Consider the following 24,609-nt stretch of genomic DNA (forward strand, 5'->3'; position numbering starts at 1 on the left):
GTACTCCTAGGCTGCCATTATTACTCTGTAATTGTGTTGTGAATGTTCACCATTTCCTTTCTTCTGACTTGTATATTACTTTAACTGTGCCCAGATGCATGATGGCCATTTTACACTTAAATAACAAAAATGGTTTTGATGCTTTCACATATGGTTTTTTTCATGCTATAATCAAAATGTAATAAAAATTCAGTTGTGTAGGTTTAGTCAAAATGAAAACCTTATCAGCCAATGAATTATTCTTTCACTTTCGTCACCTGCAGCTGCTCAGCTAAACTTAAATATGTTCTTATCTAATTTTGGTGACAAATTGTGTCTCCTTATATGGGCAGAATTTGGAAATAGGTTGCTTTAACAGGAAAGGAAATAACTAAATTATCTTCTGAAAAGGAATTCAGTAAGTAGCTCTTGTCTGACAGCAGCATGGCTGTTTGTAGTTAGGTATTCCATGTCAATTCTATAGCAACTTTATGAAAGCAATCTTGCCTTTTTTTTTTTTTTTAACACATAAAAGAAATTTTGTGATATGACACGAGCTGTTATTTATGGTATGAATGAATGTTTAAGTATGGACTTTTTGCTGAAGGGAAATGAACATTTTTTAATGTTGATTCCCCCCCCCCGCCCCTTATTGGCAAAATTAGTTAGAGAAAAACTGAGATGCTTTGGCCAGAGGTTGAAAGAAAATTTAAATCAGTACTGCTCTTTTGGAGAGGATAGGCTCTTCCTATTAAAATTTTAAATGCACATTCCCTTCAGTCCAGCTGTTTCTTTCTAGATGTCTACCCTTGAGAGCTCCTCACACATGAGTAAACATATGAGAAATTGTAATGTGCCTTCTCATCACAGCATTGTTTATAGTTGTGAATCATTAGGAAGAAAGTAAATGACCTTCAAAGGGGAATGGTTACATCAAGTATGGTTTATCTATTCACAGGGATATAAGAGTTCAAAATTACAAAATAAATAAATATAAAACCATCATGGAAAGATTCTTAAGACATGTTTAAAAGTAAGGGTTGTGGAACAGTATCAGGAGAATGTGTCCTATATTACCATTTGTTTTTTTAAAAATCCAGGCAACTAATATTTTTGTATGCATTTAATAAGTATATATTTTTAGAAACTCTGGAAGGATATAGTACACCAAAGGGAGAATAGTGTTTACCTCTAGATGTGGCTGTAGGATTGGGGAAGGGGTCTTTAATTCATTGAAGAGCATTTGCTTTATTTTCATCGTTTGTATTTTTTCTAAAAATAATATTTCTATGTGTTTTTCAACCAAAAATTCTCAAAAAATTTTCACTTGAGAGTGTGTTAATACATTTTACCATTAAAGTTTAATTTTTGAAGTTCTTAATCTGAACTCATATTTGAGGCTTCACATTTTTATTTTAAAAAGACAAAAGAAAAATGGATATAGGGACACACACTCAAATTATACTTTACCTAAATAAAGACACTTAATATGTAAAATATTAAGAACAAAAGGCTAAATATTTTTAATGAGTCCTTTTCCTTTATAATTAAAGTATGCTTCTACCCTTCTCTAGTGCTGCTGGGGGTGAAATCTTTGACCAGTGTGTTGCAGACAGAGAAGACGCCTTTAAAGAAAAAGATGTTCAAAGACTCATGAGGCAGATATTAGAAGGTGTTCGCTTTTTACACGCTCATAATGTAGTACATCTTGATCTGAAGGTAAGATCTAGATTACTTTACAATTTTGAGATTGCTAGAGAATGACACTACAGATGTAAAATATTTTTAACAGTGATTTATTAAAACATTTATCAAGATTGTGTATTTTATTAGGTAATAAGGATATAAAGGTTGTGTCTGTTCTTATCCTCTAACCAATTAGTTATATTAAGGAGATAATGTACATCTGTGTACATAGAAAGATAAATAATAATACTTTGCTCAAGAAACGGAGCTTAGAGGATATTGGTGGGGTAGGTGAACTCTTCCTGGTAAGAGACAGAGTTTGAGCTAGACCTTTAAAAAAAAAAAATAGGATTTAGATAGAGAAAATATAGGAAAATGTAGAAAATAGAGGATAAAATTAATTCACAAGAGTTAAGAGTACTTGTTGGGCAAACATAAATGGAATAGTGTCACTGGAATTGAGAGACGAAATAGGAGATGCTGACAATTGAGGAAAGGCCAGATTCCAGGGGTTTCAAATATCATGAAGTGGTAGATGACTTTTTAGCAGGGATATCTGAAAAACCATTTTGTAGAAAATTAGGCAGCAGTAAATAAAATAGAGAACTAAAGAAATTAGAGGTGGGTAGATTTCTTTTTCTTTTGTTTTTTTTTAATGTTTATTTATTTTTGAGAGAGATAGAGTGTGAGCAGGGGAGGAGCAGAGAGAGAGGGAGACACAGAATCGGAAGCAGGCTCCAGCCTCCGCGCTGTCAGCACAGAGCCCAATATGGGGCTCATGAGAGCCATGAGATCATGACCCCAGCCGAAGTCAGACGCTCAACTGACTGAGCCACCCAGGGGCCTCGGAGGTGGGTAGATTTCTAGTTTAAAATTATCAAAGAAGGAAGGGAAAGAGGGAGGAAAGAATACACAAAGGACAGTTATGATGCTTTCAAGTGATCAAAATGCCAGCTGAAAGTAAGGGAAGCAAAAAAAGAAATTTTATTAGCTAAAAATTCCAGGGACAATTCCAACTTAAGGAATGCCACTATTCGTTAATTCAAATATTGCAAGTACATAGTTGGTTTTTCTTCGGTCTCCAGCTCTACCTTCTAAAAATGGCAGTAAGATGGTAGTAAGTTAGATGCTGCCATTTTAGCCTTACAGTTGTCCAGAGATTCATCAGGAAGGAGCCAGGTTCTATTTATTAGCTCTTTCAGAAGTTCTGACATTCACTCTCATCAAACTGACTTAGATCAGTCTGGAACTAGTAAGTGTGTCAGGGGGACGTTGGGGGTGCTGGGTTTTGACTGGCCAGGCCAGCATTACCAGTGTCCTTTGCTCCAACCTGGGAGGGCTAAATTCCTCCTCCCATCCCAAGTTTTTTTTGGACTGAGAGTGGGGAAAGGATGGATTCTCAGACCAGCTCTGTTTCAGAAAGAATAGAGAGTAGGTGGGCGATCAGGAGACAGACAGTGAATGTCCACTACAAGTATCCTTAGCATAGTCCTTCAGGCATCTGGGGTAGAAAAGTCTAAGATCCCTGCTGATGGTTGCTACCACATGAAGTCCAGGTGTAGCTATGGGGAAATGAAACATTCCTCAAGGACTACACCAGTGGCTCCAGTTCCTTATTAGCCAGAGGAGTTCAGGTTAGGAAGGAACATCACCTGAGGAGGCTGAACCCCTGGACCCAAAAAAGGCTTTCCTATCTTGGACTTCTGCCTCATTTCACTCCTCATCCTCTCCCAATCTATCTTGACCTCTGCTGTAGTTTGCCCCGTAGCAGAAAGTAGACACTTACGGCAGCGCTTCTCCAACTTTGACAGAGATCAGGATCACCAGAAAAGGCTTATTAAAGCAAATTGCTAGGCCCCAATTCCAGAGTTTCTGATTCAGGGAAGGGGTGTGTGATGCTGATACTGTGGGTCCAGGCACCATTTTGAGAACTCCTGCTGTAGGGCACACCATGACACCTGATAGATAGAATACTGTATAAATAATTGTGTCTAATCTTTACTGCATGAAGGAACACTCTCAAGGAAGAGTGAACAATGTGTACTCTGGAGGTTGACTTCTAAAGTAAACTTGATAAAATTCCATTTGAAATAAGGGGGAAGGGTAATAGATATTCCCTCAAATAGTAGTCCTACCGAAAAATATAGAAGAAAGAAAACAGTTCGGAAACTTTCTTGTTTTTTTCTGAAAAATGCCAATTTAAATTCATTCTGTAAACATATTTTTCTAAAAGATAATTAATTTTTTAGTACGGTAGCTAAAATGCATGATTATAACACTGTAGACTATGGTAGTTATAGTGTCATTTTTTGAAGGTAAGTGTGGACATGTGTGTACCCACATGTAGTCCCAAGGTATTAAAGTTGAAGTGGCCTTAGAGATGATCTAGGTACAACCCTCATAGCAAGAGTGAGGGAACTGGGGCTTTGTTTTTTATACTTTAGCCTGTCATATGGTTAGAAATTCAAAGATCCTTGCTGTAAGAAATACCCAACTGTGCTTCCCTCAGGAACACAGAGAAAGAGATGGTCTCTGCAGTCCAGACTTCAGTGGACTCAGACTATAAGAAGCCTCCGTTAGTCTCAGCCATGCAGAAGAATTCCCAAAAGTAAAGTTTGTGCTATGCTTGTTTCCATATTTGGTTTCACACACTTAAGTTTTATTTTTTATGATGTTTTGCTAGTTTTGTGAAGTAAAAAGGACTTCTAGGAATGAACCCCAATTTAAATAACATTGCATTTATAGGAAATATGCTTTCGATTTATGACAGCTCAACCTATGACTATTATTTAGGAACTAATTAAGTAGCAAGTCAGGTTGCCAACACTATGTGTCATGGATCTTTGATGTTACTTGAAAGCAGCCAAGGGTGAAAATTAAATTCTTGAATACCAGGTTTAACTGGAAATTATATCCCTTTCTCCCCAATACACTCAGTATAAATCATATTCCTTTCTCCCCAGTACACTTAGTGTAGAATTCTTTCTGGATTTAATAGAGGCTTTGATGATGGGCCTTTGATGTTGGAAGCTGGACTCTTCATGTTGCCTAGGCCCAGAGGAACTAGAAAGAAGACAGGGTGGCCCGATAGGTCCTCAGCCTTTCTTCTGCCCTCACAGTCTTCACATGTGCAGTCAGAATTTGTCTCTAAGTGAACTGCTGGAGGGGAAAGGTTGGAGGTGGGGTTGGTGTGGCAGGAGTGCAGATAGGAATGATTTCTACCAAAAGGTCATCTGCAGTTGACTTTCTGTGACTTCTGTGAATCTGGACAGAGGGTCTACTGTCCTACACCGTTTAACAGCTGTCCGCCCAATGACAATTTATGCTTGTAATGTTGACTCTGAGTTTCTATAAGAGCTTGAAAGTTACAAAGCTAAATATGCTTTCTAAAGGTTTAATTCTGTGAATTAGAGAAAAAAATAGTTTTAAATCTGTGAAACTTGGTAATCCCTATGTATAGGGTAACTTTGAGTTAGTAGACTATTTGTTCTCCATTATGGTTAAAATGGGAAATTCCTGTCACAGAGACAAGTAGTAGTTAGAAGTTAGAATAACTATTATAGTTGCTCCTATGAAAGAGATAATTGACACAATGGGAAATCTGCTACTTGGCTTCAGATCAGACTCCAGATGGGCAGTTTGCCAAAGGCTGATTCACTGAAGACTCTCAGCCAAATATCTTAAATTGAATATGGCAAATGCTTTGAGGGGTAGCAGATGCAGATTTTGGAGTGTTTCTAGGACGACAAAAATAGAAAAGACACTAGATTATGATTAGGGGAAAGCCCATTCATTTCATGTAAATCATGGCGGGACTGACAAATCTGAGAAACAACAACTCTACCAAAGTCAGAACAAACCTAAAAGCCTCAAAATAATCTCAGTTGGTGAATTAGCCATTGGCATAGTGGCCTGCTTTTACTTCAGTCAGAGGAAGGTCTTGACCAAAAAGAACACAAAGAAATCCAGTCTTAAAACCCAGTGCTCCTTGTGTTTGGATGGTCTTCTGTTGGTAGGTGTTCAGTTGTTAGCTTGTCCACCCTGGTAGATGTATATGATGAGAAGCGCAGGAGCAGACCAGGAAGCCAGAGCTTTCCCTTCTGAGATTTAAGTTGATCATTGACAGTTTGAAACCGTAACATTTACTTGAACATTTTTAAACAGCCCCCCAGACTGATTTAGACAGTATTATTAACCTATTTCTGTACTCTGACCTGGGTTTTAATAAATAAAAAGCCAATTAACTTGAATTCTCATTGCCTGATAAAAATTTTCCTTAAAATTTTATCCATGGCACCTTAAGGCTAATTAATAAGCAAGTTAGCCTCAACTTTACAATGATCTTACCCAGAAGTGGTTGTTCAGTAAATGTTAAATGGGTTATGTACAAAGATAAAGATACCAAGATAAATGAAAGGATTCCCCCATGAAACAGAGAAATAAGATTTTACAAAGACCTCCCTACTGCCTTTGTCTATTTGAGGACAGTTTGTATGTTTCCTTTTTTTCCCCCACTTTCATTGCCTCTGAATTGACCATGTCATTTTCTTTCTTACCACCTGGGATTCATGCATCTTAAATAGAATTAAATATTGTGAACCACAGCTTTTTTATCATGAACTGGATTCCCTAGAAAGGAGGTCTAAGCTGTAATGCTAATGCACTTCTCTTTGTTTTCAACACATATATTTCACTTACTGGAAGTGGGTATATTTTGCCATCAAAGACTGACAGATTATAGTCCTGTAATTGTACTTGTTTTATTTAGAGGAGTAAGATCTGTTTTTAAAATGTACCTGTGTTCAAACCAAGGCACAGTTGATAGAAACTACATAATAAACATTAACTGAAATTCCATGAAAGAGTTCTGATTTTATGAGATGTGTTTTTTCCTAGCAACATCTCTGTCAACTGTTTAAGTTATCTCACGTTGGTAGGTGATAGATGCATGTGACTGGGCCTAGATTTCAAGTACAGTAACGTTTTAATAATTTGATCACACTAGTTGAGAATTTACGACATTACCACCACACCCAACTAGTGTGGGTTTTACTAAAGAAAGCATTTCCCAAGTAATGTAAAGTATAAATAAAACATAAGCTGTTTTAAGCTTATGAAAACATGTAAGCTGTTTTAAGTGAACAAATGATATTTAAGAACATTTCACAGAATGTGCATGTTTTATTAATCATAAAATGAACCTTAAGATATGGTGAAGATTTCCACTTGGCAATATTTCTTTTGGTATTTTTTTATGTACTGGGAAGGGCAAAACACGTTCAGTGATGAATATATATAACAGAACCAAACTTCACTCATCTAATTTGCCTGAATAATGACATTTTATTTTACTATAGTATTTCATTAATATAATAAAACTAAAATTACCTTGAGAAGTCTTGGGACTCATAATCCTAGGTTTTTTCCTTGAAGAAATTGCTAGAAGCTAATTAACAAGGAGAATGTCACTTTATAATGAAGTTTGTTTATATATATTACCAAAACCTCTCGTTATTTTATCATTGAAAAGAGAGATTGATTCTAACACTGATCAGCTGAGCATTTTTACTCCTTTTGTGTGTGTGTGTGGCAAGGCAGGGGTGCTTTACCTGGTTTGCGTATTTATAACAATTTAGCATGCGTCTGCAGCCCAAGCTTCTATAGTGACAGCAATTTGGTTTAGTTTTTTTGTTCAGTTTTAGGTTTTTACTGTAGCCAAAACTTTCTATGGTTTTAAAAAACAGGTTTTTATATAAAATCACAGATTACACTGAGCCATGGTATGGTTATTTTCACTGTTGAGAAGTCTGTTTTTGTGAATGAAGTTTTCAAAACTTCATATGTTTTCAAAATGAAGTACAGTCTGTGATTGCATAGTGGTAATATGGACATTATGCAAGAGATGTTAAGAATTCCTAAACATTTATTGGGATATCACTTAGATCCTTTTTTATTAACAACGTTTATAGCTGCAGTGTTCAGTCCAGTACCACTAACCATTTGTGGTTGTTGAGTACTTGAGAACTGTGGTGTATTCAAAGTGTGAACTCTACACCAGATTTCAAGGACTTAGTATGGAAAAGAAAAAGCAAAATATCTCAATAATTTATATATTACATGTTGAAGGGATATCTTAGACATATTGAATTAAAAAATAATTTCATCTGTTTCATTTTACTTTTGATAATATGGCTGCTAGACAATGTTAAATTACATTCTGTGACTTGCAGTACCTTTCATAGGACAGCACCAGTTTAGAGAGTATCCACAGATAATTAAGCCAGAATGGCCTGTAACATAAAGATCGCTTAGTCTTTCAACTTACTTTTCAACCTATTATAATCTAGCTTTTTCTCCCATGGTTTTACTAAAAATTACTTTCTCAGAAGTCTTTCAGACTTTGGTTATTTGCTATATTCAGTAGCTTTTTCTTAGTCCTCATTCTTCCCCTCATCCCATTTGATGATCCTCTCCTTCCTTTCTTACTACAACACGATGCCTGTGTTCTTTGCCTCCCTCTCAGACTGCATTTCTGAGTGCCTTCATCACTCTTGTTGTCTCTCGTTAGATGTGGTTATCAGCCAAAACTCATCTTGGCCACTTCTCTTCTGCCATATTCTCTTCCTCTTGTTTACTTCCATGGTTTTAGTCTTGCCTCTGTGCCCTTGCTTTCCAAAGCAGTATCCTCAGCCTTATATTCTCTCCAGACTGAATTTCCAACTGTTCTGGGTGGTTCTGCGAGCACCTCAGATTCTGGGTCTGAGAATCAAAATCGAACCAGTTGTCCTCTCTTGCTGACCTGACTATATTAGTCAGTGAATGACATAAGCACCTTATTGTTCCTGCTCCTACACAGCAACAGTCACAATGGGCTGTGGATTTTGCCACTGTAATGTGTAAAGTTTCTTCTGTGTTTTTTCATTCCATGCTTCATCATATCCCTCACTCACGCTCTCCCTTTCAAGACTTTAAAAATAGGATAAAGGCACATTCTTCAGAGACATTCTTGTATTTGATGATACTTTGCATGTGTCATGCTATATATTGGCTCACCTGTATTCTTTGGCATGTGACATTTTCTTTTCCTGGAATGTCCTCTTGCCCTCCCCTGTGGTCTGACTTCTTCCAGTTCTTCCAGAATGGCTCAGAAAGCCCTGATTCTTGTCCATCCACCCTCTTTGTGCCTGCCACCACTTTTGTCCCTTTCACCTTTGTGCTGTTCTCCAGTGTGCAGTCCCTCCACTAGTAGCTTGTCCTTGCCTTGGGTGGGGTCTTTCCTCTCCCTGGAATGCTCCCTGCCTACCCCACCCCCCAAAGTATTCTGCCATGACGTTCCTTCTTAGCATTGCTTTCTCCCCAAATACTGTCTTAGAGAAACCTTCCTCAACTATTCTGAATATAACATGCATATGCACACAAACACACACAACAGGCACTGTCATCCATTACCCTACTCTGAGTTCTCCTTGGTGCTTAAAACTACCTGAGGTGGTATTATTTATTCATATTTGTTTGTCCCCATTAGAATGTAAGGTTCCAAAAGAACAGGGAACTCACGTCTTATTTTCTGTTATTTTTCCAGTATGCAGTCCATAATTTTTTTTTTTTTTTTTTTTAATGTCAAAATCCTTCTTATCCTTTAGGGTCTGCTCACTTACCTCCTGTGTAATTCTCCAAGGCTGAATTATTCCCTCTTATTTATTTGTTACCTGAGCACTTTGTCTATGACAGCACTTAAAATGCACAGCAGAGTTAGTCAAGCCTGATATAGGTGCTTCTGTTTTCTCTTCTGATGGTGAGCTCTCTGTCAGTAGGGACTTGTTATCACTCATATTTACAGTGCCTCCACTCCTGACACAAAATAGACACCCTTCAAATTGTTTTTTATAGTTAGTTATGTTTTTTCCTTTCTTTCAAACAGTAAATAACGTGTGCCTCCCATGTGCTGGCATGGATCCTGTGCTATCACAGTGACCAGTACTGTGGCTCATGGATCTTTAGATTCTCCCCATCCTCTGTTTCTGAATCCAGACTTTGAATAATCTATAAGTATTTTCTGATAAGGGCAGAATGGATGGTTGGGTCAACATTGAACCCCTTTAAAAAGGGACTGTCTACACTTCAACTTCTTTTTTCATATTGCAGCTCTTCACTGTTGAACATTGTTAGAATCTGCTTCACTGCCCTCCTGGGTCTTCCCAGCAAGTTGACACCAGGAAAAGAAGAATGGGGAACAAGTATACAAAGATACTTTTGTGAGAGAGAGCATGGCAAGTAGGAGAGACTGAACAGTGTCCATTGAGACTCACTGTCCCTGGGCCAAGGGCAGCAAGTTTATAATGAGGCTGGAGAGCTAGGCAGGAGCTCGAATTAGAAGCTTCCAAATACATTTGGAAGTTAAGAGTAATGGGAAGCTACTGAAGGGTTTAGGCAGGGGGGTGACCAATCAGATTTATATAGTGCAAAAGCTCCTTCTGGCTAAGTATGGGCAAAATAGATCCTAGCAAACCATTTAGGGTCTGTTGCAATTAAGCAAAAATTGATGGTAGCTTGAATGATTGTTCTCTAGTTGGAGAAAAATAAGTAAAGTTTAGAAGTGCTTACATTTATGATTTAAAATCAGTAGGATATGGTGACACGTTAGTTAAATGAGGAGAAAGTGGGGAGAGAGGAATGACCAAGGTGATTCCTAGTGTTTTCTTCTACCCTGCTGGGTGAGGATGGCATTCCCTGGGGTGTAATGACCATTGACATACAGGAAATCTGATTTGGGAGGGAAAATAGGAGTCTGGTTTGGGCATGTTGAATTCGAGATAGCCTTGAGACATCAGAGGAGAGAGATTAGGTAAGCAGTTGGTTGAAGAGTCTGAGCCAGAGATAAAATCTGTGACTCCTAATGTATAGGTGATAATTAAGCCTTGGGTACAGATACCTTGTGTGAAGTGAGAGTGTGGAGTGAAAAGAGCAAAAAGCCTCAAGATCAGGCTGTGAGAAACCCACCATTTAATGGCCCAGTTAAAGGAAGATGAGGAGACACACACAGCAACCAGAGTATTAGGAGGAAGACCAGGGTAGTGTTTGTTCTGGAAGCCAGGAGAAAAAGAGTTTGTAAACAAGGAAGGAGTGGCGGCAATGCCAAGCATTGCTAAGGTGGTAGTCCAGAAAGCATGGAAATACGTTGCTGGATTTTAGTGACCTGCGGTAGAGGAATGAGGACACAGAAGCCCAGTGGAGTGGTTGAATATGCATGGAAGGAAAGGAAATGTTAACATTCATTGTAAAACTCTGGAGAACCACAGTGTGATGGAGAAGACAGAAAAATACAATTAGCTAAATAGTGGGATAAGTTTGCTATGTATAAGGTGTTGTGGAATAGAGAGGGGTCAGGCATCAAACCCTCTCTGGAAGACCAGAGGGGGCATCAGAAAAGGCTTTATTGAGGAATCAGTGCTTTGTTGAGAGCCACCATGCATGGAGTGAATGACGAAACTAAATTTGTCCGGGAGAGAGCTTCCTGAGAAAAGGCAATACATAATGCAAAAGCATAAGATGTGGGAGTGCACATCTTGTTTAGGGATTACAGCTTGTTGGATTTGGAACACAGATTGCCTACAGAATAGTGGCAGGAGGTTAATCTTAGAGAGGAAGCAGAAGCTGGGTTATAAAACACTTGTCGTGCTACAGTGAGGTATTTATAGTTTGTTAGTACTGGTGCTTCTCAATTTATCTTTGGAAATTTTCTTAATGGCAGAAGACAGTGTAGACTTTCTGAAGCAACACAAACTTTTCTTTCAAGTGCCATTTCAAAAATTCTAATGAATTTTATATTCTAGTCCATAATATATCTGTTTGACTTTTTATGTAAAAGTGTCTTAGGTTATTTTCATTTGGGTTAAAAAAAAAAAAATGACTCCAGGAATATGAACCTTATTGATTTTGTGGCCTTGGGTAGTTCTCTCTCACCCATGGTCAAATACATCCCATTTGAGAGTGTGTCCATTGGTGAGGACTAGCATCAGTATCATGATCAGACTTACATTATGATGAGATCGTTGTACAGTGAAGGATGGATTGAAGGTGGGGGCAGTTAGAGGCAGGAGGGTAGTAGTCCAGGTAAGAAATAATGAAAGCCCAAACTTTTAAGCAGCGGGTTTTTTGCAATTTAAGAAATAGCATTGGCATGCCAGTGACTTCACTAAGGGTGAGACATGGTTGAAAAATGAAGGAGATGAACTACTGTAGGATGACTCCCTAGTTGCTGAGCTGGGCATTGAGACTGGGAGTACAGAAGGGGAGGCATGGGTTTAGTGGGGTTTGAAGGAAGAACCTGTTCTTGAGGTGTTTACTGAACTGATGGCCTTTGCTCAGTAGTGGGAGCTGAAGGTGTGGCCCATTTCAGCCAAATGACAAGATGGATTTTAATTGGACCTATGAGTCGGCAAGGGGCTGAGGGTAGAAGGTAGATAGAGGTCATCAGCAGGTAAGTGGTAGCTGAAGCCTTGATAGTAGATGAGATTGCTGAAAGATAGAGGGCCAGTAGGCAAGAGATCTGGGGCAACACCAATATTTAAAAGAAAAGAAGGGAAAAAAATCCTAAGAAAACAGTGAGGGATCTATTGAGGAGGAAAATGTCCAAGAGGGCATATAAGGATGGTTGCCAGTAGTACATTATATAGCAATCAGTGTGTATAAAATGGTGCCTAAAAGACATCCATTGATTTGGTGGGTCTTTGATTATTAAAGATTTTATGATCTTAGGACAGATCTAGGAGAGGGGGCAAAATCCAGAATCAACTGCATTGAGAAGTGAGGGAATAGCAATAAGTATGTTGGCTAGAAAGAAATGCAGAGTCATAGGGGATTCCTTTATGAGTAGCTTGGTCTTGTTTTTAAAATAGGGGTAGATGCACATTTATGGTCTGAGCAGGAGCCAGTGTAAAGAAAGAGATCGTACAAGGCCTGTTGCCTTACACATCATAAGTACATTGTAAAAATATTTGCTTAATGAATGACTGCTTATTGTTAAATTTGTCAATTTCAGTTTCACAGTTGAAATGTGTGTGTTTTATGCACTACTTGCTCTTTCTATTCAGTCATGGTTTCATTAATTTGGAGAGTGGGATGTTATGTTTTTAGCCTCAGAATATTCTGCTGACAAGTGAATCTCCACTGGGTGACATTAAGATAGTTGATTTTGGTCTTTCAAGAATAATGAAGAACAGTGAAGAGCTCCGAGAAATTATGGGTACTCCTGAATATGTGGGTAAGTATTCATAAGACTGGGTTGTGTTGTGTGTTTGGGGTCAGGCATCATCTTCATTAGCAAATTCACATGTGGCATGATTAATTAGTGGGGCCAGCCATCTGCTATGTTAAAATTCTGCCATCAGAGACTCCTTCCTTTGTATTAAATATAAAAATGGTAAACTTTAAGGTACCAAACTGATGATCCCTTTCCCGAAATGCTAACTGAATTGAAGGTATTACTTCTAAAAAGAATAGAAGAGGATTTTCTTCACAAAGTGTAGGATATCATATTATCTGAAAGTGGGAGGATATTAAACAAGTAAGGGCCTTTAAAGAATTTCAAGTTCATAGTAAACATTGTTGAAGTAATTGCAAGCCCTGCAATTCCATAGATGTGTGAAACAGAGGGTATTTTGTTGGATTGATACAAGGTTGAGAGCCTCTGCCAGAAAGAAAAAGGAGATTAAACTGTGAAGGTACTAGTAAGAGAGCAGCTGAAGTGATGAACTGTGGCTCTTACGTTTGGTACAAAAATAAACAAACTATGACCTTTTTGATAAACTGGAAGAAAAATAGGATGCAAAAGAATAGTGGTTTGAATGAGTAACAACAACAACAAAAAAGATATCTGTAAGCAGAGCAAGGCAGTGAAATAATCTAAAGGTTGTGACCAGAGATTATAATATCAACATTTAAAATTTCAGAGATGAAACAGCCCTTTGTAATTTTAAGGCCTTGTGATGTAGCTGTGGAAGGGCAGCTCTTTAGACCTGTAGGTCAAGAAGCATGGATATGCTGGTGGCTGCATGGGTCATGAACACGAATGTGGAAGTTGTCAGAGGTGATGGCAGGCAGGTTAAGGAGGATAGTTTTTGTGTCCGATGACAGCAAGCACCCAGGGCCCATGCCTGAAGGGAAGCATATTTACCTGACAGTAGAAGTGTCAGGTGGGCAGACAGGCTGCATTTTACGGGGTTTGGGGTGGCCTAGGCCTCCTTTCACAGAAGAGACAGTGAAAGTCATTCTTGAAGGAGTGGAGGATAGCGGGACTTTGTTTACAGGGGAAAGTTAATTCCAAGGACACAAGGCTGGGAGGACGATAGGGTTGAGGAAAACCAAGCTGTTTGGCAATGATAGTACAAAAAATTAACTCAAAGCTTTAACATAAGTCCTGCGATTTGAGAGGCGCCTGGGTGGCTCAGTCAGTTAAGCATGTGTGTTTGGCTCAGGTCATGAACTTGTGAGATCGAGCCCCGCATCAGGCTCTGTGCTGACAGATTCTCTGTCCCCCTCTCTCTCTGCCCTGCTTACACTCTCTGTCTCTCTCTCCCTCTCTCTCTCTCTGTCTCAAAAATAAACATAAAAAAATAAGTTCTACAATTTGAAACAGATCTTTAGTTAGGTAATAAATGATATCACAGGCAGAAAAACAACCTTGAAAATGTTGATGTATTCTTTGTGGCTAGAATACTTAAATTTCAGCAAGTGTCATGACCACAAAGTAAGGTTTAAGAATGTGGCTTAATAGGGCTTCATCTGGGAAAGAGGTAGTCCAGATATTTCGGCCAGTTTAGAGCATTATAAACTAGAATGAAGGGTTGCGAGCTAAGAATCTTATAGTAATTATTGCCCTGAATGAGTTTGTTTTGTTTTGTTTTATGCTTTCTGTTCTTTGGTAAATTCTAAATTTTCTACCAAGAGAGCTTTTTTTCCCTCCAAAAAATAGAAGTATCTTTGTTATAAAAGTAATACAAGCCCAATCCCAAACAACTAATCCCAATTAAATGATTCAAAAGTATATAATAGAGAAAAACAAGGGGGCCTCTCCTCTTTCTTTCATGGACTTTTAGCGATGAGTGTAAGACTCCCACCTTGTTTTCTACACAGTATCACCTGCCTGGGAATGGTATGCTATCTACTGGCTGTGTATGTGACCTCAGTACTGAAATCTCTGTACCTCACATTCCTCTGTCCATAACATGGGGCCATAATAATACTGCCTTATTGGATTTGCTATACCAAGCTCTTATATCAGTGTTCAGCATATAATCACAAAAAAGGAAGCTGTTTTTATTTCCTACCCCTCTTCCCACTATCTTTTTTTAATGTTTCAAGTTTTTATTTAAATTCCAGTTAGTTAACATACTAATAATCTTAGTTTCAGGAGTAGAATTTAGTGATTCATCACTTGTATACAACACCCAGTGCTCATCACAAGTGCCCTCCTTAATGCCTATCAGCCTTTTAGCTCATCCCCCGCCCCCCGGCTCCCTGCCCACCTCCCATCCAGCAACCCTCAGTTTGTTCTCTGTAGTTAAGAGTCTCTTTTATGGTTTGCCTCCCTCTGTTTTTATCTTATTTTATTTTTCCTTCCCTTCCCCTATGTTCATCTGTTTTGTTTCTTAAATTCCACAAATGAGTGAAATCATATGGTCTTCCCACCATCTTTTGCTCTATGGTCTCTTATTTTACTTTTTCCCCTCCAGTAATTTGGATGCTATGCATTTCATTTTAAATTTCCTAGTAGTTTCTTTTAAAACTTTTAAATTTGAACTATTAAAAATTGTTTTACTGATAAAGTAAAAGTTTTAAATAATACTTGTAGCTTCTGTTTCACAAGTCAGTTTCAGAAGTAGAAGTTGAGGAAATTTAACCTACTTAACATTTTCTCCCAACCTGTCATTCCTCATATTCAGGGGACGAGGGGAGAAGGTTGTCCCCAACCAGTAATGAATATGTGACTTGAGTGTTTTGTCTTTTCCTAGAATTGGAACATCTTCATTCCCCCCTGTTTTTAAATGGATCCAGTACTTGATTGCCTATCTTTTCTTCCTATTTGCATATTTTTGAAAAAAAATAATCTTTTGGTTGACTGGATTGTATCAATGAGTAGGTTTTTCTTTAAAGGAGGATTTTCATAAACCTCTCCTAAGTTTTTAAACATTTGCGAATGTCTTTCTATTGCTGTATGTGTGACAGCAGTTTAATTAAATATTATCAAAGCAAACTTGTTTTTTACAAACTCCACAGAGGCAACTTTGTTGTCTTTGTGTGTGATGCATGTCATCTGAGAATGCCCAGGGCTCTTTTTTTTTTTTTTTTTTTTTAACTTTGTTGGCTGACTTTTTGTCAGTGGGTAGACCTTTTAAAGCTACAGCATGGAAAATAGATCAGGCATGTGGAATGAATGGGGAAGTCAGGAGGGGAAAGTACCCTGGACTAGGGTGGGAGGTAGGGAAGGAGAGTCACAGATGCATTGAGAAAGATTTGAAAGTAGTAATCTGTTAGATACAATGCATGATTATAGAGGATATGGGAAGAGAAAGGTGTCAGTTGTCAGTTTCTATTACACTATTTATGCATTCAGATATTTTAAAAATATTAAGACCCAACAATGGAGGGTGCAGGTGTGAAAAATAAACAAGTTAATTATATCTAGTTTGGCTTTATAATAATTCAGATTAATTTATACAATATATATAATGTTAACTTATTTTAGCCCAAATCTTGAATAGTGTCTTAGAATTTCTGGTGGGTTTTAAGAAAAACTTTTATCTCGAAAAGCAAATTAGGAATTTTTTTCACACACCTAAATGTTTTCTTCTGTTTCTGATACTAGCTCCTGAAATTCTTAGTTATGATCCTATCAGCATGGCAACAGATATGTGGTAAGAGCTATTTATGAAAAAATTGATCAAATTAGTTTCAAGAAATGAATAAGTCACTAATTTTTCTTACATTTTCATTCTGATTTAGGAGCATTGGAGTGTTAACATACGTCATGCTTACGGGAGTATCGCCTTTCTTAGGTGATGATAAACAAGAAACGTTCCTAAACATCTCTCAGATGAACTTAAGCTATTCTGAGGAAGAATTTGATGTTGTGTCTGAGTCTGCTATTAACTTCATTAAGACACTTTTAGTTAAGAAACCTGAGTAAGTATTAGTTAATATTGATCTTTGTCAATTTTTTAGTATGCTCTGAACAAAAGCAGATTAAACTGAAACACAAAAGTGTAGACATTAAGCTAGATAAGACCTTGAGCTTATTATACCTATTGAAAGAAAAAGTGTCAAAACTGAGAATGTTTCGGAGCGCCTGGGTGGCTCAGTTGGTTAAGCGTCGGACTTCGGCTCATGTCACAATCTCACAGTTTGTGGGTTTGAGCCATGTGTCAGATTCTGTGCTGACAGCTCAGAGCCTGGAGCCTGCTTCGGATTCTGTGTCTCCCTCTCTCTCTCTGGCCCTCCCCCTCTAGTGCTCTGTCTTTCTCTCTCAAAAAATGAATAAACATTTTTTAAAAAATGAGAATGTCTCTAGAAAATGTAACCTGCATCTCAGTATAACAGATATCCTCTGCTGTGTTTGGTCTTCCAAAAGGACTTTTCAGAGACATTTTACTTAAAATATTTTTCATGATTGTGGGAATGGCATTGCACACAAACACCAAAACTTCCAGTCTTATCCAGGAATCACAATAAGATTCTTGTTAACTCTTCGTAACTCCCAAAATATAATACAATAAATCTACCTTACGTTCTGATTTATTAAATTGGTTGATTTATAGATTAATTCATTCACTATTTTTTAAGATTTTTTTTTTTTTTTTTTAGTAATCTCTACACCGAATATGGGGCTTGAACTCACAACCTTGAGATCAAGAGTCTCATGCTGTACCAATTGAGCCACCCAGGCACCTCTCTTATGCTCCAGTTTATAATTGAAGTTTTAAACTACTTAAGTGTAAAATGTGTATCTTTTTATAGACATCGAGCCACAGCAGAAGAATGTCTAAAGCATCCGTGGTTGACAGAGAGCAGTATTCAGGATCCTTCTTTCAAGGTGAAAGGGACATTAGAAGAAGCAAATGCACTCCAAGAAGGTGATTCTGTGCCTGAAATTAATTCAGATACTCAGAAACCAGAAACCGAGGAATCAGTTGTAACAGAGGAGTTAATTGTATTTACTTCATATACTTTAGGACAATGCAGACAGTCTGAAAAAGAGAAAATGGAGCAAAAGGCCATTTCCAAACGATTTAAATTTGAGGAACCTTTGCTACAAGAAATTCCAGGAGAATTTATCTACTGAGCAATACTTCCCTTTAGAACTTTAAGATTTCTACATTGAAAACATTAATATTATTTATGGACTTCTGGCCAAATGGTACATGTACTGAAAGTGGACAAACCAGGTATCACTGATAGAAAAAAAATAAAATTACTTTGTCAAACTTGTGGATTTAGATATATCAAGACAGATTTATAAAGTTGCCAACCAGGAGTTTTAACGGGTAAAGTTGTCTGTGTCAATGTTACTTTTAAGAAGGGAGATGTTTGAACCTTTTATTTCTAAATCCTATTTCTCCAGAATGAAAATTTGTTATGCAAAGATAATCTGTATTTACTTTCTTTAAAAATCGAAGTAAAAGTGCCAAATTAACATCTTTGTAAATCTATTTGCATTATTCTTGTGTATCTATATATGCATATATGTATTGATATCTTTACTAAAATTGATACTTTTTCACTTTGGATTTTTTTGGAGGAGTAAGATTTTAATTAGGTATCTTTCAAATTTTGAGACCTAGAATAACATCCATGATAGTTTAATAATGTCTTATTTTTATATTTTATTACTGCTTTGTATCGACTTGATTTGACTTCTTTTGTCTTTGTTTTTGCCTAATGCTTATAACCCAACAGTGAAAACCCTTGCTCATTTTTTTTTTTTTTTTTTCTCTTCAACGTCACTAATAAGAGTGGTGTTGATTTTTCACCTCCCATTATTCTGGTTTTAAGGTCAAGGTAGATTAAGTAATCCTGTAATATTAAACCAGCGTTGGCTTCTCGGCTGTTTCCCTCCTCACACCTTACATATTTACCCCCTTTCATAAGGCTGTCCCCTGCCACCACCTCACATGCTTATCACCTAATTTTGGTCACTTGCAAGTGTCAGTGTGATCTGATCAACATGATGGTTGCTTTGGTCAATGCAAAGACGCTGTTGTATTGTTTTTGTTAACAAAATCCCCCAGAGAGGGGTAAGACTTGAAGCATATTCATCTTGGCCATCGAATCTCTATTTCTGTTGAGTTTATTAGACCTCAGATTGTATTAGGAAAAGTTCTAAAATGCCAAAATATTTATAAACTTTGATTTTGTTCATAAAAAAATTGACATTGGATACTTTGTCATTAGGGAGGAAGCCTTGTTCCCTAAAGATATATAAAAATATACTCAGTAGAATTTAATTTGATTGGGATTGAACACTTCAATTGTAAGTAGTCCCCACAGTGAATAGTAAATTCTTATTTAAAAACATGGAAATGTAGGGGCGCATGGGTGGTTCAGTCGGCTGAGAGTCCGACTTCGGCTCAGGTCATGATCTCACAGCTTGTGGGTTCGAGCCCCGCATCGGGCTGTGTGCTGACAGCTCAGAGCCTGCTTCAGATTCTGTGCGTCCCTCTCTCTCTGCCCCTCCCCCACTTGTGCCATGTGTCTCAAAAATAAACACTAAAAAAATTTTTTTAAATGGAAATGTAAAAGTGTACACTGTGTAACTTGAAGCAACTAAATCTCTTTTTCACACAAAGTCTTAGTAGTGTCCTTATTTATCAAAGTTAGGCTCAGGGCGTTAGATGCTCGTGAATGCAGTTGGTCTTTCCCACGTGTACTTTGTGCACACGCCAGGCTTGTGCTGTGCACTGTGCCCTATACTGTGTACAATTCAGACCAGTCCCTTTGCAGGCTGCTCTTTGGAAGTCACATGATGCTCTCTTCCTAGCATGGGTTCTCAGATGTCACATCCTGACAGTGGCAGCACCTCACCACCCGTTTCAGGTGTGTGGAGAGTTCAGTGTTAGACATTTACCCCGTGGTCTGTAGTCACACCCAGCCCTGCTGGGCAGGTGCAGGGGCACCAGCAGATGAGATTGCTTAGGCAGTTCCATACATCAGGTTGCACTATTTTCTCATTAAATTGGCTTTATTTACACAGTTTCTAAATAAGTTCTAGAAGGAGGAAGAGGAAATTATGCCATAGTGGCAGGGTTTTCGGTGAAAACTTCGGTTAAGCCTCAGGTAAGTCTTGGAAGAAATAAGACACAATTCGAGACAAATTTTTGTAAATATCTCTCTGACAAAAATAGGGAGGTGAGAATACCCACTATTGAATGACATATTTTTATACTTGATAGATTTGTCCAGTTTTAAAATCAGAATCATTCGGATAACATTTAGACTTTTTCCAAGCCATTTTATATTACATTCAAAATAAATACATTTACTACAGTTGCTGTATTTGTTTTCCTTTAGCTGACCACTTAGCTGATTGCAGTGTGCTGATATCCCTACTTGCTTTTGTACCTTGAATTTAGAGTTGTACAGTGCCTTTTTTTTTTAGAAGCATTTATACTTGTAAAAGTATACTGAATTTTTTGTTTTATATGATATAAATAGAGCATGAAGAGTCTTCACAAAATTGGGCCAAATAAAAATCTTTCCATTAATGACTAACCAACTAGCTTCATACTTACCTAATACTGGTAATTTTTTCTTTTAACAAGTTTACAAAGAACTAAACAGTATTATTGAATTTAGTCTTAGAATTTATAAGTCCAGTTTTAATTATAATAAAATTCACTAATAATTTAGCTTGATGAGAAGTTTGTGAAATATGCAAAATGTATATGTGGTTTTAGTCAATTGGGAAATTGTGTTTTAATGTTGTTTTGTGGTTTTCACATGAAAAGTAAGAGAAAAATGCCACTGTCCAGTGGTTAGATGCTAATTAAGAGACACCACAAACTCTTAAACTTTTACAACTGACCTCAGTTTGAAAGAAAATTTACTAGAGAAAAAGTCATAAAGGTTACTTAGAGAATGTTGGGCAAGAGGTGAATAACAGTCCTAGTAACGTAATGGGGTTGTATACAGCTCAGTTCATGGAGGCCTAAAGCAAGATCGATCCATGGCATCAACATAGATTGTTTTATATAGGGGGAAAGGTCAATATTCAGGGTACTAACAAACTAATCTTAAATATATTTTAAGCTCACACTTGTAGGAATTTGAATTGCACTGATGAAACTAAAAATAGTCAAAATCATTCAAAGTCATTTACCACCTAGTACCTTCAGGTTGTTGAATAATTTAAAAAACTAGATGAAAACTCTTAATCTTTAGGGGCCTACTCTCAACTATTGTTTTATCGTGGGAAGTGGGGATATAATTTGCAAATAAGGAAATGTGTAGATCTAAATCTACACTACACTGCATCAGGGTACCCTATAACCCTGCTCTTACTCTATTGTTATAGTTTGACTTATCCTCAGATTCACATGGATTGAATCATGGAATGTGGCTTTCCCTCAGCATGATGTTTTTGAGATGCCTCCATGTTGGGGCTTACGTCAGTAGTTTGTTCGCGTGTGTGTGTGTGTGTGTGTGTGTGTGTGTGTGTGTGTATTTTGAGAAAGGGAGAGCATGAGCAGGAGATGAGCAGAGGGAGAACCCCAAGCAGGCTCCGCGCTGTCAGTGCAGAGCCCAATGTGGGGCTCAAACTCATGAACCATGAAAATCATGACCTGAGCTGAAATCTAGAGTCAGACACTCAACCGACTGAGTCACCCAGGTGCCATAGTAGTTTGTTTTTTCTATTGCAGTGTCATACTCTGAATATACCACAGTTTATGTGTCCACACCTCTGTTCATGGATCCCTCAGCTGTTTCAGGTTTTGGTTATTCTGAATAAAGATGCTTTCTATATTCTTGTCCAAGAATTTTTGTGGACACATTGTCATTTCTCCCCAGTTAAATAGGCATAGGATGCTAGGTCATAGGATAGATGGTTACTGAACTTTTTAAGAAGCTGAAGAACGGCCTCCCCAGGTGATTGCCCCATTTTCCATTCCTGTCAGCAATACCTGAGTCCTGGCTGCTTCACCTTCTTGCCAGGATCTAGTGTTGGCCATCGTCTTCATTTTAGCCATCCTTCTGGGTGGGCAGTGGTATCGCCCACTGGCTAAATTTGCATTTCTCTGGTGACTAATGAGGAACACTACTTCATGTGCTTATTGAACCATTCTTTTGTCCTTTTTTCTCCTTTTTAATTTAACAGTTGTGATAGTCCTTTATATATTCTGGATAAAGTCATTTGTCAGATTTATGTATTAAATATTTTTTCCCCACTCTGGCTTACCCATTTTCTCAACAATGCCTTTTCAGAAGAAGGTGGTTTTCATTTCGATGAAGTCCAGTTATCACTTTTTGCATTATGGCTAATACTTTCTGTATCCTAAGAAGTCCTTACCCCAAAGTCATGAAGATATTCTTTTTTTTTTTTTTTTTTTAACTTTAATAGGGCTATTACGTTAGGTCTGTGATTCACTTTGAACTACACTTGTGTGTGGGGACAGAGGCTTTTAGGTAGGTGTCAAGTATCTTTGAATATTCAATCATTCCAGCACCATTTGTCAGAGATTTTCCTTCCCCATTGAATTGTTGCACTGTGCTTATCTAATGTCATTTCTGTGGATCTACTTCTGGACACTCTTCCTTTCCATTAATCTATTTGCTTATACTTTTGTCAGAACTTTGTCTTGATGTCAAAATAGGACTTCCAATTCCTTCTTTTTCAAAACTGCTGTTGATTCCAGGTCCTTTGCAGTTCCAAATAAATTTTAGAGATGGCTTGGCAATTTCTACCAAAATTACTCCCCCCCCACCACCACCAAAAAAAAGCCTCATAGGATTTTGACTGACATTGATTAAATCTGTTGATCAATTTGATATTTTAACAGAATCTTCCACTCCATAAGCACAGTATATGTTTCTGTTTACAGTAAAACCATGGTTTATGAGCATTATTCATTCTGGAAACATGCTTGTAATCCAAAGCACTTATATATCAAGAGAATTTCAAGAACCATTGACTCGGTTGTGATCATGTGACTTTTGGTGTCACGTGCTACTTGTATTGCAAGATATTGCTTGTTTATCAAGTTAAAATTTATTAGAAATGTTTACTGGTCTTGCAGAACACTCAGAACAAGTTACTATATTTCATTTTAATTTTTCTCAGCATTGTTTTGTATTTTTTAACATAGAGATCTTGCACATCCTTTAGCTCTGTATATTTTGTTGCTTGATGCTATGGTTTTGGACTCTGCTTTTACCTTTTTTGTGTTTTTGATACTTTATCTTCCAGTGGTCATTTTTAACTCCTTGTGCTTAGACCTATGTTAGAACTTATTTAAATAACAATGAGTCTACCTCCTGACTGCTAGGGAAGGGCTTTTACCTATGGATTGTACTCTGGCTTCATTTCCTTCCTTTCTCTCATTTACATTTACCTATGTTTATTCATTTTACCTTTGGCTACATTTTAGCTCGGGTCCATAACTCAATTTTTAAAAATTAGTTGTGTGTAACTTGGTTATGTATGGATTTTTTTTTAATAACTGAAGAATGAGTAACCTGAGCTCAGGCTAGTGCAGAGGTTAGCATTCTATGGCCCTTGTTGCCTGTTTGTTAAATGAGGTTTTATTGGAACACAGCCTGACCATTCATTTATGTTTGGCTGTGGCTGCTTTCATACTAAAGCTGTAGGGTTGAGCAGTTTCAACAGAGATCTTAGGGCCTAAAATAGTTACTATCAGGCCCTTTAAGAAAAAGTTTGCCAACTCCCAGGCTGTTGTAACCTAAATGTATTTGAAATATGGGATATTTCCTATTTAAAGCCAATATTGATACAGTCCTTCAGAAACCAGTTTCTTTCACGTGGCAGAATAATCTTACAACTTTGGTTGCGTTCCTTCTAATGCATTTTATTAAAATATGGGTTTTACTTACTAAAACTAAACTAGTTTTCCTAAATATGTTATCAGTAGTAACTTTTTTCTTCTTTAACGTTATTTATTTTGAGAGAGGGGGGCAGAGAGAGCGGAGTAGAGAGAATCCCAAATAGGCTTCTCCTGGTCAGCGCAGAGCCTGACAACATGGGTCTGGAACTCATGAACCATGAGATCATGACCTGAGCTGAATGAAATCAAGAGTGAGCCTCACTTGAGTAAGATGCGCTTAACCAACTAAGTCACCCAGGCGCCCACACCCAGAGTACATTCTTAATGTAAAAAGTTGTTATAGAGCACCTGGGTGGCCCAGTCAATTCAGCACCTCTCGCTCAAGGTCATTTGACTCTTGATTTCATTCAGCTCAGGTCATGATCTCATGGTTCATGAGTTCCAACCCCACGTCAGGCTCTATGCTGACCAGGCTCTGTGCTGACCAGAAGGAGCCTGCTAGGTATTTTCTCTGCTTCTCTGCCCCCTCCCCTGCTGTCTCTCACATACTCTGTCTCTCTCAAATAAGCTTTAAAAAAAAATGTAATCTTAATTTCAATAAACTGTGATGGGTTTTTCTACTGGTAGTATCTCTCTAGTTATCTCTTGTTAAAATAACCAGACTTCTAACAAATTGTGAGAGAAATGTACCCAGCAGAAAATGAAGATATTTGGGAAGAGATCAGTTTAATCTCTGAGAGCTGGAAATTATTCAGGAGGAGGGATTATCACTTCATCCCTGCCCCTCTCAAAGTAGCATAGTCAGTGTCTTTGTCCTATACCCTTTAAAAACTTTATTTTGAAGTAAAGATTTGTGAGTGAACCAATACAACATGAGTTCACTCCTTGATGA

The 24,609-nt window shown here is 37.6% G+C and overlaps 1 protein-coding gene across 6 annotated transcripts in view; it reads left to right on the top strand.

The window, feature by feature from the left end:
• The window catches only part of STK17A (serine/threonine kinase 17a), a 62,884-nt gene that overhangs the window by 19,769 nt on the left and 18,506 nt on the right, over positions 1–24,609 (top strand). The window contains exons 3-8 of one of the 6 annotated variants that reach the window (XM_058725494.1): positions 1,554–1,698; positions 12,802–12,928; positions 16,532–16,580; positions 16,669–16,848; positions 17,656–17,795; positions 17,895–18,355. In XM_058725494.1, the coding sequence (XP_058581477.1) occupies positions 1,554–1,698; positions 12,802–12,928; positions 16,532–16,580; positions 16,669–16,848; positions 17,656–17,795; positions 17,895–18,004 (751 nt within the window). In that variant the 3' untranslated portion in view covers positions 18,005–18,355. Of the gene's footprint in view, positions 1–1,553; positions 1,699–12,801; positions 12,929–16,531; positions 16,581–16,668; positions 16,849–17,655; positions 18,356–24,609 lie in introns of those variants that run through there. The other 5 variants (XM_058725495.1, XM_058725489.1, XM_058725491.1 and 2 more) reach the window with 5 other exon arrangements.

Source organism: Neofelis nebulosa, chromosome 4, assembly GCF_028018385.1.
Source record: "Neofelis nebulosa isolate mNeoNeb1 chromosome 4, mNeoNeb1.pri, whole genome shotgun sequence".
NCBI classification, from domain to species: Eukaryota; Metazoa; Chordata; class Mammalia; order Carnivora; family Felidae; genus Neofelis; species Neofelis nebulosa.